Source organism: Odocoileus virginianus, unplaced genomic scaffold, assembly GCF_023699985.2.
Source record: "Odocoileus virginianus isolate 20LAN1187 ecotype Illinois unplaced genomic scaffold, Ovbor_1.2 Unplaced_Scaffold_2, whole genome shotgun sequence".
NCBI lineage: Eukaryota > Metazoa > Chordata > Mammalia > Artiodactyla > Cervidae > Odocoileus > Odocoileus virginianus.
This window is the reverse complement of record NW_027224264.1, coordinates 389,169-406,548: the sequence shown is the minus strand read 5'-3', so window position 1 is coordinate 406,548 and position 17,380 is coordinate 389,169. Positions and strand designations below refer to the sequence as shown.

Genomic DNA, 17,380 nt, shown 5'->3' with positions numbered 1-17,380 from the left:
TGTTTTGTATATGTGAATGTTAACAGAGTAGATCTTAAGTGTTCTCACCATATACACAAAAAAATGGCAATTATTATGAGGTGACACATGTTAACTAATCTTATTGTAAATTTCACAATTTATGCATATGTACCAAATATTCATGCTGTACACTTTACACTTAGATAGTATTGTATGTTAATTACAATTCAATAAAGCTGGAAAAAAGAAGAATACAATGCAGGGAATTCCCTGGTGGTCCAGTGGTTAGGACTTGGCACTTTCACTGCCATGGCCAGGGTTCTATCCCTGGTCAGGGAACGAAGATCCCGCAAGCTGTGCAGCACGGCCAAAAATTTTTTTAAAAAACAAAGAGAACAACGCAAATCTTAACATGCTGAACATTAAGAGTTTTCAATAGGAATTCAATTAGTATATTCTTTCTCAAATATGGGCTTTCACTTACCTCCAAACATCAATCCATTACCTAAGGGAGGTTTTACACACACACACACACACACACACACACACACACACACTTTCTCTGTCTCTCTCTGATGAACAATGCAGGTATTTTAATGAGCATTTAACTCACACCAGATAAATAAAGTAATAATGGTCATAGATTTCTACTTTAAAGTAATAACCCAATTAGGGATTTAGTCTCATTTAAAAATACATATGATTTATTAAAAATATAAAATGGCAATATTTTCTATAAATTATTCCCACCCAAACATGTTAAAAGATGTGATAACAGGGACACTTTCTAACCGCTTATAGCCACCCTCCTCTTTCAAGTACAAAAGATAAAACATACAACATACTGTAGGTTTATTTTTATTCAAAAAGTTACTGTCTCAAGACATAAATACAAATCAGAAAACAGTACAATTAGGACAATAGAATGTGGAGGACAACAGGTTAGAGTAATATATAAAACATTTTTAGCTGGTTGAAAACAAAGCTGTAAGAACTGCTTTCACAAAGAAGTACTCCTTTCAAGAGTGAGAAAAAAAAATCAACTTAGGTTTAAAATCATATATACAGTCCTCTCAGCAGTTCTAGTAAATGCAGTGGTGTGAAAAACAACATAGGCAATACTTTTGCACATAACAATATTTGTTGATGGAAAATCTGTTAGACATGTCTTGATTTCATTTGTTATTAACCATGATTTAATAAAATAATTGTATATTTTATCATGATCTTTTAGCTAACCTATGGTTTTTGGCTACCACAGCCCAATGCTTGTTGGTTTCTGACTCTTAAAAACTGGAAGCCTTTTGGTATTCACCCATCTGAAGATATTCTTGTATTGCAAGCATATTAAGGCATGGAATGATTAAAATAATATACCTCAAGAACTGAGAGACGACTGACAAAAGATAGATACACATGTAATATAAGTTAATATTTTGTTTTAAACGATGTCTAGCTGCCTAAGCCTCGCAAAATGAGTTGATGTCAAAATGGCAAGTAGCCACTTTCTGTTTTAAACTAATTCATTTGTGAAAGGACATAAAATGAAGTTTAAAGCTTAGCTTTCAAAGAATATTATGGGTTATGAATTCTATTATCCCATCTAATTTACATACAGAGGAAATGTACTGTAACCTGTTAGAAGTATCTTTAACCTGAAGACTGCTTGCAAAGACAGATAGATAAAACAATATAAAATACAAATTTAAAAATCATTTTAAAGCATGAACACTCATGCTTTTCTATTTTTAAACATTGTTAAACTTTCAATATATTTCTGAAACCTCATAATTTTAAGTTGGAATTTAAAAGTAAGAAAAAACTAAACAAACTGCGCAATTATAAAATCAGCACCAATTTATATATATATATAATTTTATTTAAAATTTAGATCCCTATTCCCACACTCTAATAAGCTGTATAATTTTTGTTTAGAATTTTTCTGCAAACATACTACAATAAGCTTCTTTTATTTGGAGACAAAATACAGTGGCACTACTGGAAGGAATATCACAACATTACATTTTTATCTTAAAGGACAAGCAAACTTTCAGGGTTGATAATGGGATAAGCATGTTTGAGACTGGTTACCTTCTGGCAGTTCACTGCATCTGGGTATTTCTGAAAAGTATAGAGAAGCTCTTGGATTTTAAAAATATCTTAAAATACATTTTAGATGAAAAAATTGTAAAAGTTCTGCTTATAAGTTTACTTTTCTCCACAATTACAATATTTAAAAGAAAGCCTCGTTGATTGATGTTTCAAGCATTTAAATTTAGAATGCTAAAAACAATTCTATCCTATAATTTCAGGGCGGGGGAATAAATTCATCCTTAACTTTGTTTCTTGGATGTAAACAGAAATCCAGCAGAGGTCATCATTACTTAGTACACCCAGTAAATAAATGTAAGAGGATTCACGTCTGTACCAAATGCCTCTTCAGATTGTTATAGTTTCTTTAAAAAAAGCATGAAATAATTGATTCAAAAGCCAACTAACAGCGCATAAATAAAATATTTACTTTCTAAGAAAAACTGTAGCTTATCATCAAATTGTTTACTTGTCCTTTACTTTTTTCAGGCAAACAAAACTGCCCCTCAAATGCACTTGATCTTGGTAAGTATAAGCACGTCATATTCTCCTTAGAGAAAAATCTGTACAGAATTTCACTGTATCTACCACACTTTATTTTAAAATTTCCTCTTCCACTTAGAAAATGACTTCACCACAGACTTAATTGTGTACTGGTATTAAAACATTGACACCCCAAGAACCTAATGAGAGAGAGGGAAAAAAAAATCTTGTTAAAATTGTCATTCATTTCTTTGTAAAATATATTACATCAATACTTGGCGATATTAAGTTTAATAACATGCTAAAGGTCACTTTGAAAAATCCCCCTCTTTTCAGATATATAATTCTAAAATTATAATTACCATTAACATAGAATTATGAAATAACATCAGGCCTAATCACAATCCTACCTACCTCATAAATATAACTAAAAGCATAAATCATGTCTCATTTATATGTTTATACACACCCCTAATGCCTAGATAATGCCCTGAACACAGGCACCCAACATATATTGAATGAAAAAGTAAATGTGCTTCTTGACATACACTTCTGGCACAACAATGTCTGGCAAACTCAGTCATTTGCACTGTGAAGTGGGTATCATTTTTAAAGTGTTTTGAACACACAGACCAAAAACATCCAAGAACAATATAAATATGCAGAAAACAGGAAGCATTCTTTTGAAAAGCTGGACTGAATGAACAGGTCTACTAATTTTAAAAAATCAAGTAAGCAAAAGTAAAATCTGAGCAAAAAGTTGTATTGATGATTTTCATTACATTTTGGGGCTTCCCTCGTAGCTCAGCTGGTAAAGAATATGCCTGCAATTCAGGAGACCAGGGTTTGGTTCCTGGATTGGGAAGATCTCTGGAGAAGGAAATGGCAACCCACTCCAGTTATATTTCACTCCATTACATTTCAGCTGGGGAAACAATGCTAGGTAAAATCTAATCATTGTCACTAACTTAAAAAAGTAAAAGCAGGTAATGAATGGAGCAACTCCCTCTTATTTGTTAAGCAAGAATAAGCTACAACTTTTAGTTGGGCTCTTCAATTAAATTTCCAGCACTTATTATGACAATTGAGTAATATTTTTAAAATACTATAATGAGCTAGTGAAAAACTGATAATTAAAGCCAGAGGTAATGATCTAAGACTGGGATTACAAAGGGCACTTACTTGTAAATTAAATCTCACTTTAACAAAAGTCATAGAACTCACGAATTGTTTTGATCTGAATTGAAGGAGCTATGTATTTTCAGACCAGGAAACAAATATCTATCTGATTGCAGCCTCCATGTAGCGAATCATCAAGTAAAGTGTTTGGAATCCCCAGTAACGAGAACAATAGAGGATTAATGTACCCCATTCTTACCAGTCATCCATCAAAACCAACACCACTACTCGCCCCTTGCCCACCCCACCCCTCAAGGTTAAGTGTTCTCCTTTTTAGCTTCAAGAGTCAGAGTCTGGGTGGTTAGAATGTTTCCAAAGAGGCCTAGGTGATAGGCAATGTTTAAAAATCCCTTCTAGCCTAACACTCTGACTCTGGGTAATGGAAGATCTAATGATGAAAGAAAGGATAAAATCTTAATTGACAGTTTTAGTGTAGAGTGTGGCATGAAGATGAACTCAAGTTCTTTCCAAACCAAGTATCTACCTAGAAATAGCCTGAACAGATCTTTTTTTCCCCTCCTCCTGGGTTTGTACAGACAAGGTTATAAAGGAGATTCTTCTACTAGAACATTAAATTAGCTCCATTATACCAAACCCTTCCTTTACCAATTTTATACTACAGATAATTCTAATAAAAGAATCTCAACGCAGAAGAAGGACATTAGTGATATTCTCTTTATCTGGTAACATAAGCTACCTGTTTCTGGTGTCAACATTAATAACCACTTAAGCACATACTTTAAAAGTACCAACAGCCAGCTTTGGTGCATTGAGGCAATACTGGCCCACTAATAGCAGAAAGCAACCATATACCAATGTTGACACTGTTACCAAATATGAAACTAAATAAATCATAAATCTAGAATATTATATGCAACCCCAAACTGATCTGCTCAGAATTTTCATATTGCCACTTCTGAATCACACTGATAACGTTACAGAAAATATATTTAGGATTTATTTAGTAATAATCTAAAGTATCTATACTAGGATGCTTTGGGTTACTTTACATAAAATTAGTGAATCTTAGAATTGGGTATAAAAGAATCTACAGTCCTAATTTTATTATTGTCTTGTTGACTATTATCACAGGGTTGAATAAAAAAAGATGTAATCCAACGCAGATTTTTACATTTAAAATTTTGTTATTCCATTTAAGGTATTGTTGAGATAATAAGATAAAGTTTAATGTAATTTTAAAACAAACTAGTATTAATAGTATTACAATACATACGTGGTCAAAGACTTCTAAAGATACCTGAACTGTTAAAGATACTGAGCACTCAGTTTTGTGACTGCTGCCATCATGTGGTAATAGTATAGAACTACAGGTATAGATGCATGTGCTCCTTTTCCTAATTTTAGGAAAAGCAGCAAAACTACCATCCTCTAAGTTGTTACATATGCAATAAACACAAGAATGCCATCATTCTTCTATAAATAACAATTATTAGGTCCCTATCTTTGGCTTCACTCAGACTATAGTTTTCCCTAAATGTTAAATGTCAAAAATATAAATACATATACAATGCTGTTCCACTACTGTAGAGAAAAAAAGGTGAAGAGCATCATTTGGCAAATCTATTCAATAGTAAGTGACTAAGGAAACAATGCCTAAAGGTTTCCTGATTTTAGATGAACAAATGAAAAAATAAGGTGATCTCTAACTGCCCATATCAATTTTGACTGTAGTTAATCATTACAATTTCTAAAAAATTTTTCTTGGTATTTCTTTGAGGTAAGGTCTGATTTTAGTTCTGGGAAGTGCACAGCAGAGGCAGCACAAGATTTTTAAATCAAAAGGAACTCAGATCAAATTACTACTCTGACACTAAAGTAGTATAACCCTCAGCAAGTCACTGAAACCACCTCTACAGCCCAAGTTTGCTTGAGTTTAAAAGTGGGATCCCACTAAATTGTGCCTGGCACAATGTCAGGCACATAATTTTTCAAATACTAGCTTCCATTCCTTTTCATCTCAAAGTGATAGTAGAGGTGGACTAGAATACAAATCCCTTGAGATCAGGGAGAACATTTTATTCATTTTAGCACCAATTTCCAACTCACTAAACTGCTGAATTAATGCATTTCATCACATATGCTTGGAAAGATTCTCTTTTATTCCTCATCACAATCACTACCTAAATGTTTTATTTAACAAACTGGAAGACACATACTCCTAGATTATCAGGGAAACCACATACTTCAATATACACTTAAACTATAGACTTATGGATAGGCAGAGGTCACCTACGCTACTCAAATTATGGTTGTATTAGAAATGCAGAATATTAGACCACACTTAAGACCTACTGAAGCAGAACCTACATTTTAGTAAGATCTCTACATGATTTATATGTCCCTTAGAGATTGACAAACACTGATTTCAAGGATCCCAAGGTGCCTTGTCCAAAGATTTCTATACCTGCTGATCTATGAAACATTATCTTTTAGCTCAAATAGCTAGCTCTATTAATTTAAGTATGTTAGCATGAGTTCGTTTGTTAAAATTCTTCCAAGAGCTATCTGACAGCAGATTATGAGGCAAGAGAGGGCCAGGAGAGAACGGCAAAAATACGGGCATAGAAGGCAGGCCTTGGAGGATGATACAACAGTCACCTGAGATAGCAGGTGTTAGGAAGAAGCAGCATAATTGGGTAGATGCTAAAAAGTGAGCTAGACAGGCATTTAACCAATTTAGTAAGCTGACAATAAAGCTCAACACCTCTATGATGGGCAAAACTCTCAAAATGAATAAAATCATCACTGCCTGGAGTTCAATCATTGAGCAAAATGTAATATCCTATTTCACTATATCAATCTGGTAGTTATCAAAACAGAAGTGTGTACAAGTGTTATGGGAGCTGAGAACAAAGTATCTATCTAAAAAGTTAGGAAAAACTCCACAGGTAATGTCAGAACTGACCACTGAAACAAAGAATTCACTAATTGGAAAAGGAAATGGGCAATTCTGACAGAAAAGCTTTTACAAGGTCATAGAGTTGTGAGAGCACAGTATGTCTGAGAGGAACTACAGATTTGAACCGTGGCATTCTCAGGGAGAATATGGCAACAGGGACTGACAGAAGAAACAGAACTGACAACTAACAATAACTAATTATCTCAACTCCCTTCTCTTTATTACCAAAGCCTTTGTTCAAGTTCTATTTTTCACCATGTCTTCATATTATGACTATCATGGTTATTTTTCTTCTAGTTCATCCTATTCAAGAAATATTTCTGAAACACAATTCTGATCATGCCCGCCCCCGCCCTCCATTCAAAATCCTTCATCAGGTATAACTCAAGCCTACAGGAAAAGTCCAAATTCTTTAACACAACACTTAAGCCCCAGTTGGCCAGGGATTCAAAGGCACCTGAATCTGTTACCACCACTGCATGACCCCTTCTCAACTCTACTCTGAAATCCCTCCTGCCTGTCTCTTTTCCTTCTGTCCAGTTGTTTTCATCCATTCTCAATGTATTGTCCAAGCTCTTCAACCTCACACTCAGAGACTGCCTATTACTTTTGATTTTACAATCTTGAGGCATATTTAAATTAAACCTACTGATTCATCCATAATTGAAGCTGGATCAAAGAAATCAGGCTTCAGTTCTGTTCTCTCTCGTCTGTTCTTTGATGGTGGCTAAAGGGAAAAAAAAGGAGGGAAGTTGACAATTGCCATATCAGTAATAAGCCAAATAGTAACTGAAAATCTTGAAATTAATTAAGTGTTCACGAGACCTATGTAGTTGCAATGGCACCCTACAATATTTCAAGTACTATCTATTCAAACTACATAATGTTTAAAAATGTAAAAGCAGTTCATTCATGGAAAATTATTCTTATGGATGAAAACTAGAAAACGGATTTTTTTGTTTTATTTTAGAAATGTCTCTCTCAACTCACTTTCCTTTCAAGGCACTGAATTACACTATTCTGATGAGAAGCCATATTTAATTATCTCTTCCCTTTAAGGAGAATACACCAAGTATACTGAGATATAGAAGACCTGGCTTATGAGTCTCAGCTTTACCGCTTACTGGTTTTGTCTCTTTGGATAGGGTGTCTAAGCTTCAATATCCTCAATCCTTTCAACCTACCTCACAAAGCTGAATGAGCTGTGTAGCAAAATGACATACATGGAATCATTTTGTATATAATATGTATGTATGTTGATGTATGTATGATGTTATTATCAGAGAATATATCATCATATATATTCAACTTCCAAGTCTAAGTATTTTATCAGTACTTTGTGATATATGGAAACTGACCTCAGTAAAAAAGTAGATCATGTTTATAAAATATTGGTTTGATAAATGGTAAATACATGGTAAATTATAATGTGATATTATACTATTAAGCAAAATATACCCTTTATATATTCCTAAATTAGTCTGAAAGTTTACCATCTAAATTAGGATCTAACACCCTCACCAAACTCACCCTCTTCCTCAATCCCTTTCCACATAACTAAACTCCTGGCAACTATTTTATTTAATAATTTTGCAAAACTTACTTTTATGGCAAGTATTTATCTCCTCTAATAATATCCAATTTAATTTCCAAAAAAAATCTAAATTTAAAACCTTACATGGAGAAGGAAATGGCAACCCACTCCAGTATTCTTGCCTGGAGAATCCCATGGACGGAGGAGCCTGGTGGGCTACAGTCCACGGGGTCGCAAAGAGTCGGATATGACTGAGCGACTTCACTTTCACTTTCAACCCTCAGCTGAGAAGACTTTCAGCTCTTGTGTTTGCTATTGATTGTTTTCTTGAGTTCTCAAAGACCTGTGACCATATTTTTTTTAAGTTGCCTGTTTTCTAATTGCATCACTTTACACACTGTTGTCTAATAATATGTGGTATTTAGAATGCCTTCTTAATTATTTTGAGCAGCCATTGCCTGTATTTTCTTAGCACCTCCTTGGTTTTCTTACGTGAACTCATCTGACAGGGAAATGCAGCTTTTTTGTTTGCCCTCTCTGCATACTGGACCGTCTGAGTCAGTGTTCTAACTAATCCCTGATGGTCTCTGAGCTACTGTTCTACCAGACTCAGTAGTTATGTGCTTCAGGAATTTTTCGGTAGAATTGGTCCTATTAGGAGACTCTTGGTGTCACCTTTGTTATCTTAAAAGCTGGTCCCTTCGCTGAGGCTCTTAATTTTTTGAAAACTTGATTCTATTTCAGCTGAAAATTGGCAAGGCTATTTAAAAAATTGAGGGAAGCCATTTAAGAAATTGAAAAGTAATCGCAAACAACATTGGGTAGTTGTGACTTTCAGTTCTGTATCAGTTGAATTTTTGTGCTCTTTTCCCTGTGTATGTGGTGGTTCTATTTTTCTCCAATAAAACTTTTTATTTAAAAAAACAAAACAAAAACAAAAAACCTTACAGAATCATTGTTATCTTACCAAGTCTATATCCATGGTGTCAAAATCCATCCCCTCATTAAGATCTTCAATCCTCCCTTCTGAGGACATCATAACATCTTCAACAATTGGCTCTTCATCATCTTCCATTAAGCTTGTACCACGCCGACTAGAGAAATACAAAAAAGGTCAAGATCTCAACCAAAGTCACAACTTAGTAATACATTGGCAGCAACTATGTGGCTTTCTCTATTCAAATGTAATGGAAAATGATGGAATTAAAGGTCAGGGAAAATGACTAGGCATTGATCATGTCATCAATGATGTCAAAACCCCAATGTTCACTTGTCTGAAAATGCTAAGGAGTTATGTTTATTCTACAGTACTTCAAAACATTTAGCTTGATAGTTCTGATATCCCATTTAAAAGCTCAATGAGAATTTACCACATGGGAGCAGACAAGATACCTCAAATCCTTTTTGAAAGTAGGCAGGGTACAAATTAATAAACAAGTATAAAACAAGAGACCAAAGAAATGACTTTTTCAGAATACATGTATTTTCATGAACATATAATGTTAATTTACCCATCACTCACATTCACTCAGTACCTAAAATGTACCAGGCACTCACTCACTCATTCACATAGTGCCTACTATGTGCCAGGTTTTGACTGTGTCCTATGGATGCAAAATAAAAGATGAATAAGACATGATTCCTGCCCTCAAGGAGCTCACAGTCTACTATGGGAAACACAATTAATTATGACAAAGTGATAAATATTGCAAGAGAAATATGCATTAAGCGCTATAAAGATATACTGAAAGAAGAGATTAATTCTGCTTCAGGAAGAAATGAACAACATTTATGGTGAAACTTGCACTCTGTATCCTATGAAACTCAAAACTGAGACCTATATAGAAAAGTTAAATAAAAATTAAGACCAAAAATTCTATTATCACATAATTATAAGGAAAAAACTCAAATTTCAAGTTCACAAATTAGCCCATATCAGCATAAAGGAATCAACATAAGTGAAATTGAGGGTGACTCGTTGTTTCCCAGTTTGGATAATATTTCTTTCTTTGCTCATTCATGTAAAGATTCCACCTCCCCTCAATCAATTATTTATTGAATGCCTGCTTACAATTTACACAAAACTATGATGAGTCTTAAAAGACAAAGATCACAAGACATGATATCTAGTTCAGGCTATGTGGACAAATATGTTAACGATGGTCCCTGTTTCTCAAGAGTTCTGGACAGTAAATGATAAATGACAATTTTACTGTATTTGGTGGAAAAAACTGTGAAGGGGATATGTGTGCTTTTGGGGACCATGTGTTATAGAAAACCAGAAACTCATTCTGCTTTTGAAAGATATATGTGATATAAACTAAGAGACAGAATTTGAAGGTATTTCAGTTATAGGCCAGACACCATTACAGAACAATTATTATAAAACAAAAATATTTTAAAGTCTCAGGTGACAGACTACTTAGGATACAACCAAAAGACTCTTCTGATAATAATTATTTAACTGGAATAATTTGTCACCTAGGGAAGTGTATCTCTAAGAAGAATAAAAACTAACTACAGCTATATGAGATGATGGATGTTTACTAAACTTATTGTGGTAATCACTTCATGATGTATGTAAGATGCATCATCATGCTGGACACCTTAATACAGTGTTGTATGTCAATTATATCCCCATAAAACTTGAAGAAAAAAATTAATCAATTAATCTACAAACAAAAGAATGATAATGAGATGCCGTGGAAGATCGTGGGCACTGGTGGAAAGTTTTAAGGGGAGACATATGGACCAAATGAGTGCCTGGCAGAATTCTGGAGTATTTGGACTGGTAACTAGTGAGAAGCTAAGAAATCACTTGTAGAATTCAGCATGAAATAAGAACCTATGTTAAAGGGAATGTGGCTATAGAAACACAATAGGGGACAGAATCAAGGGATAGTATAGAGGATGAACACAGTAGACATAACAGGATCAGAATCTACAGATGTGATAAAGTATACCTTGTCTGTTTGAGGATTTTAAGACCACTACAGACAACTAAAGTGAATTTAAATAGACTACTACTCATGAGGTAAATGATCAGTTCTTAAGAAAAATAGGTCAAATTCTCATCATTCAAAAACCAACAAAATTGAAACAAAATATAAATTTAAAAAGTAAGGTAACAATCACTATCTCCAGCATTAAAACATATACCACATTATGTTACATATACAAAGCTTTCAAACTAAAAAACTTAATCAAAACCATCAGATCTTCCCCCTTCGTACCAGTCATCTAAAGACTGCTTATATGCCATTTCTCTTGGAGCCAAAGCTAATAAGGACTTATAAAAACTCTCATACAGATTCCAGTAAAAACAAAGATTTGAAAATTAAACTGCAGTTTTTTTTAGCATTGGACATTTATTCATTCAATGAACATTTAACTTAGTACTTTTTTAATGTGCCAAGCACTAACAGGAAATGAAAGCAATCCCTATTAAGAGGTACAAACTATTATGGTATAAAATAAGCTACAAGGATATACTGTACAACACAGGGAATATAGCCAATATTTTATAATAACTATAAATGGAGTACAACCTTTAAAAACTGTGAATCACTAAACTGTATACCTGCAACAGAGAACACTGTACATCAACTATACTTTTCAAGTTAGAAAAGAGAAAGAGAGGTCCCTGCCCTTAAGGAGCTCACAGTCTAGAGAAAGGGACAAATTCATAAACAAATCACAATACAATGTGGTAAGTGCTATAAGAAATAGGAATATACATAGTGTTATGGGAGCATAGATGACACCACAGCTTCATATAAGGTGACACCTGAGCTTGTCCTTTTATGATGATTTTACCAGCTGCCAGGGAATAGGATATGATACTAAAATGTAGGCAGGGGCCATATCTAGAAAGATTTTGCATGCCATGAGCTAAGGAGTTTGAACTGTATCTTGCAGGCAATGGGGATCCATAGAATGGTTTTAAGGAAGAGAGCTACATGATCAGATTTTTATTCTAGAATAGCAATTCTTGATGGCAAGTGAATGATGGAGTGGTGGTGGTGAGGGGAGTGAGGGAAGGGGTTTGGTGAGAGGATAAATAGATCTGAGGGAAGAACATGAATTAGAAAGCTAATGCAATAGTTCAGGTGAGAGATGAGGGCCTGAACTAAGGTGGGGATCAATTAAGATGTAACAAAACTGAATTTTTAGCTATAGGTCTGTGTACCAAAATAAACAAGGATTCATAGTTAAACTTTTCCAACAGATCAACCTAATATCAGTCCTTTACCTAACTAGTCAATATTTAACTTTAGAAGTTTTTTATTTCTGTTGGAAAGACCAATTTTTAGCTCCTTGATTATTTCAGCTTAGTTACTCTAGAGAGTTTGCTGAAATTTTTAGATAAGGCACACAATAAAATATGTCAAAATGAATTAGTGAACTTCCTAGACTCAGACAATAAGGCACTCTCACTTACATGGCATGCTGAAGATTAGTTCGCAGTTTAACATAGCTCATTGCTGCTCTCTCCTGCTGCTGCCTTGCTTCCTCTTGTTGTCTTTGAGCTAACATCCATGTTACCTGCGTGCTTCAAGGAGAATTTTATTCTTCTTTTAACTTAACTTTTTTCTATGTAATTAATAAAGTTATAGTACAGAAAATGATCAAATGTACTTACTTATAATCAAGAGGAGTTTGATGATGTTCAGTCTGCATTGGATAGACACTCATGAAACTATCCTCAGGTCGTAATCTTTTGGGCTCTCTCATAATCGTTGAGGTGAGTTGTGGTGTCTGCATCATAACTGGGGTGTGCAATGTTTGTTCTCTGCTTAGCCACATACTGTCGCTACTACTGCTTTCTTCAGCTGAGAAAGAAAAGTAATAGCAATGAAGTTCAGTCACTAATTTTGACTAAGTAAAGTGTTAGTTGCTCAGTCATGTCCGACTCTGTGCGACCCCATGGACTGTAGCCCACCAGGCTCCTCTGTCCATGGGATTTCCCAGGCAAGAATACTGGAATGGGTAGTCATTCCCTTCTCCAGGAGATCTTCCTGATCCAGGGATCAAACCCAGGTCTCCTGCATTGCAGGCAGATTCCTTACCATCTGAACCACCAGGGAAATGTCTAATACAACTTGTGCAGGTCAACAAACATCTGCTTCTTTACACATGCTAGAGCTTGGAACAGAGGGATACAAAGGTATGTAGGATGCAGTCCCTGCCATGCCCTGACAGTCCAGTTGTAGAAAAAGAAAGTGAAAGAAAGTGAAATTTGCTCAATCGTGTCTAACTCTTTGCAACCCCATGGACTGTAGTCTGCTAGGCTCCTCTGTCCATGGAATTCTCCAGGCAAGAGTACTGGAGTGGGTAGCCATTCCCTTCTCCAGGGGAATTTGAACCCAGGTCTCCCGCATTGCAGGAGGATTCTTGACCATCTGAGTCACCAGGGGAGCCCAAGAATACTAGAGTAGGTAGCCTATCCCTCTCCAGGCGATATTCCCAACTCAGGAATTGAACCGGGGTCTCCTGCATTGCAGGCAGATTATTTACCAGCTGAGCTACCAGGGAAGCCCTGGTAAAGAAAATATAGGCAATTATAACACAGTGTGCATGCATGCTCAGGCGCTTCAGTCATGTCCAACTCTTTGTGACCCCATGGACTATAGTCTGCCAGGCTCCTCTGTCCATGGGATTCTCCAGGCAAGAATACTAGAGTGGGTTGCCATGCCCTCCTCCAGGGGATCTTCCTGACCCAGGGATCGAACCTGTGTCTCCTGCATTGCAGGCAGATTCTTTACTGCTGAGCCACCAGGGAAACCATGACACAGTGTGGTAAGTGCTAAAAGAGGGAAGCACAGGGAGAATGGGAACGATGAAAAAGATCAGAGCCCAGCTACCCGGAAGTTACTTCTGACTAGAGTGGATATTATGTGAACTGTGCCATCTCCAAAAATGGGGAGAACCTAAGCAAAAGCACTGAGGCATGAAACAACAATGACTGAATCATACTAATTTGTAGATATCTTAAGAGTTTAGTAATCCTGGAGTAGATGGCAAAAGGTAAGGCTGAATAAAGAAGCAGGAATCAACTTATGCAAAGTTTTATAAGCTACACTAAGGTGACACGAACTACTACTAAAGGTTCTGTGGAAGCAATGTGGTGAGTTACATGTTTTAGACAAAGAATATGGTGGTAATGTGGAGGATAGACTTAAGAATATGAAGACTAGTGAGCGAGCTGGCCACTGAGGAGGCTAACTATGTTAGACCAGGTGAATTAAGAGGTTTAGATAAGAAAAACTTTTTAAAATTTAGTGGTATTCAGTGAACACATCTTTTAATTTGATAGCTTTTCTATCTAAAGAAAGGAAATTTTAACTTTTTATCAAGCCCAAGTATTTTAACTGGTCAGGGATACTGTGTAAGATTTCTCCACAGACTGGGACGCTGGTACTACATGACCAATCAAGCCTAAATCTAAGGCTGTGTAAGTTACAAGTTTATGCTCTGTGTTAATGGACCAAAAACATACTAAAACCATTAATCCATGTGGCAATTTAAAACCATGGCTCCTAGGAAAATAAGTTAAAAAAAAATATAGCCCCCAAACCTCTGACACTTGTCACATTAACAGGTAGGGGATGATGTCCCATTCCCTTGAATCTGTGCCCTGTGATTGCTTGGTCCACAGACCATGATGAAAAACTACGCTATGCCAGTTTCTGGCCTTAGAAAATGGCAGTGTCCAGAGTTGTCTCTTGAGACACCTGTTCTTGAAGCCGAATCACACACCGTGAGGAAGCCAAAGAGTCACATGGAAAGGTCACATGTAAGGTGTTCTGGCAGACAATCTAGCTGAGGTCCCAGCTGACAGCCAGCATCAGATACATCTATAAGTGAAGATGTCTCCATATGATTCCAGTTCCAGCCTTGGGGTATTTATTCCTAGTGAAAGCACCAGACATTATGTCCCAGTTATATCGTTTAAGTTTTGGGGGTAGTTTGTTACTCAGGAATAATAGCTGGAACAAATTCTGGCAACTATACTAATCTGTTTAAAGTATCTTAAAGAAAGGAATAAAGAACCAACCCTGGAGTACTAAGAGTCCAAGAGATTCAAGCGTCATAATATATTCTTAACTCTAAGATTATAGACAGCAACTTGTATATCTATCAAATTCTTTATGATTAATGATCTCTTCATAGAAATTCCAAAGTTGGAACCTCTCTGAATCTGCTGCGCCACTTAAACTGGATGATCTGATCTCTGAGGTAATGATTAGTTCTCCATATCCGTATACATAGAGTATAGTGCAGTGATTTAAAAGTAGATGCTCTATGGGGTGGGTGGGAGGTTTAAGAGGGACGGGACGTGTATATATCTTAAATAAATTTAATACAGAAAAAAAAAAGCAGATGCTCGAGAGTGAGACTGCCTGGCTCTGCTACTTAATATCAGTGTGACCTAAGTTAATCAACTTCTCTGTACTAGTTTCCTACAAGTGAAAAATAAGAATGTACCTAAAGAATTGTAAGAATCAAATTCACATATGCAAAATGCTTAAAACAGTACATTTTACACATAACTGGAGCAAACAATTTGCATTTAACAACACATACCTTGAATTTAAAAAGGAGGTGACCTATGGGAAACATAAAGGACAAACATAAAGAAAATAAACTATATGCTTACTGAGTGCGAGCTGCATGCCTTCAACCACTTTCCGTTTCCCTGTAGATGGTTTGGATTTTTTACTTCGCACAGTTGACCCCCGACTACTAATTCCACTAATGACTGACATGGTGTCATCATCACCACCAGCTAGCAAAGAATTTCGGTATGACATTAGTGGAAGCCACACGTCTTCTCTTCGGAGTGACATTTGAAAGGTCATGAACTTTTCCAAGTAAACATACCTTAAAAAGGAGTAGAAATCATTAGCTTTGATACATTAAATTGCCATAGCTTTTTTTTCTTTTTGCTTATTCCTAATAATCTTAAGGCTTACACATTAATATGGAACACACAATGATTAACTAGAGTTAAATAAAAAGTAAATGAGAATGAAAATAATGATGGATGGGTCTACATTTCCTGAAAGCATTCCACTAACAACTGCAGGATATTAGTGTTCTCTTTCTCAAAATGTCTCTGTTCTATCCTAACTTTCCAGGTCCTCTGTTAGAAGAACAAATCTGAGTCATATTTTTGGAAAGAGGATTGTATTTAAAGATTACACAAGATTACATTGAGTTCTAGTCCCAGTTCTACCAACCCCTAGCTGTGTGAGTGTGGGTATATTACTTTACTACTTATTCTAAGCCTCATCAGTACATTGATGAACAATTTTGTCTCTATGAAGATTCTCACAATAAAGGAAATAATTCACAGCATTTTGGTTTATTATTTGTTGAGCACCTATGTCCCAGGCAATGGGGACAGACGCAAAGGTAAATCTGATATGGTCCCTACCTGCAAAATATTTTCAGCATAATGGAAGTCATACATCTACCCGTGGATCCAAGTATCACAAGGATTCCATGACTTACATATAATATAGCAATTAAAAATCAACTAACATTTGTGTGGCTACTGTGTGCTAGGCATTTTCCTCTTAGGCTCTTTAACTTTATTCTTACAATCTTGTGAGGGAGATATTCTCCCCGTATCATAGATAAGGAGAGAAAGGATAGGAGACCTTCCTGATCCAAGGATCGAACCTGTGTCTCCCACACTGCAGGAGGAGTCTTTACCGCTGAGCCACTGGGGAAGCCCTGCACATGGTAGTACAGTACTCCTCGAAGTGTGGTCTTTGTAAGTTGGCTATCAGTCAGAGAACTATTAACCGTCTGTGACAAGACGTGCAGTCTGAGCCAAAATATACTTACTAGTAGAGAGATTTACAACTATGTATCCACCACATAGCCTAACAGAATATTCCAGATAAGTAGCCCTCTCTGATGCTATGGCCTTTTTTCCTCTTTCTAGCCACAGATGTTGCCATTAACCTGAATTTCCTGTTTTTGTCCCCATTTATAATGTTTTAATACTTATTTGTCTGAAAACACAGCACCATTTTGTACTTAAGCTTTTTGCACACAACATGTTAATTTAAAATCTAACCATTTTGGAAGACTGGTATCAGCTAAGACTATGGTGGTAATCATTTTCCAATATGTGTATCAAATCAATATGCTGCACACCTCAACCTTACACAGTGTTATATGTCAACTATATCTCCATG

The 17,380-nt window shown here is 35.8% G+C and overlaps 1 protein-coding gene and 1 non-coding gene across 6 annotated transcripts in view; one reads left to right on the top strand and one right to left on the bottom strand.

Annotated features, from left to right (window-relative positions):
• The first annotated feature begins 228 nt into the window (after positions 1–228).
• TRNAE-UUC (transfer RNA glutamic acid (anticodon UUC)) lies at positions 229–300 on the top strand. The gene has a single exon. It is a non-coding gene; the product is annotated as a tRNA-Glu (tRNA).
• A 506-nt stretch (positions 301–806) lies between these two features.
• The window catches only part of STAG2 (STAG2 cohesin complex component), a 130,445-nt gene continuing 113,871 nt past the window's right edge, over positions 807–17,380 (bottom strand). For 4 of the 5 annotated variants that reach the window (XM_020894262.2, XM_070462273.1, XM_070462274.1 and 1 more), the window contains 6 exons: positions 15,829–16,052; positions 12,811–13,000; positions 12,610–12,720; positions 9,136–9,262; positions 7,284–7,361; positions 807–2,735 (listed from right to left, as the gene is read on the bottom strand). In XM_020894262.2, the coding sequence (XP_020749921.1) occupies positions 2,712–2,735; positions 7,284–7,361; positions 9,136–9,262; positions 12,610–12,720; positions 12,811–13,000; positions 15,829–16,052 (754 nt within the window). In that variant the 3' untranslated portion in view covers positions 807–2,711. The remainder of the gene's footprint in view (positions 2,736–7,283; positions 7,362–9,135; positions 9,263–12,609; positions 12,721–12,810; positions 13,001–15,828; positions 16,053–17,380) is intronic. The other variant, XM_070462276.1, reaches the window with a different exon arrangement.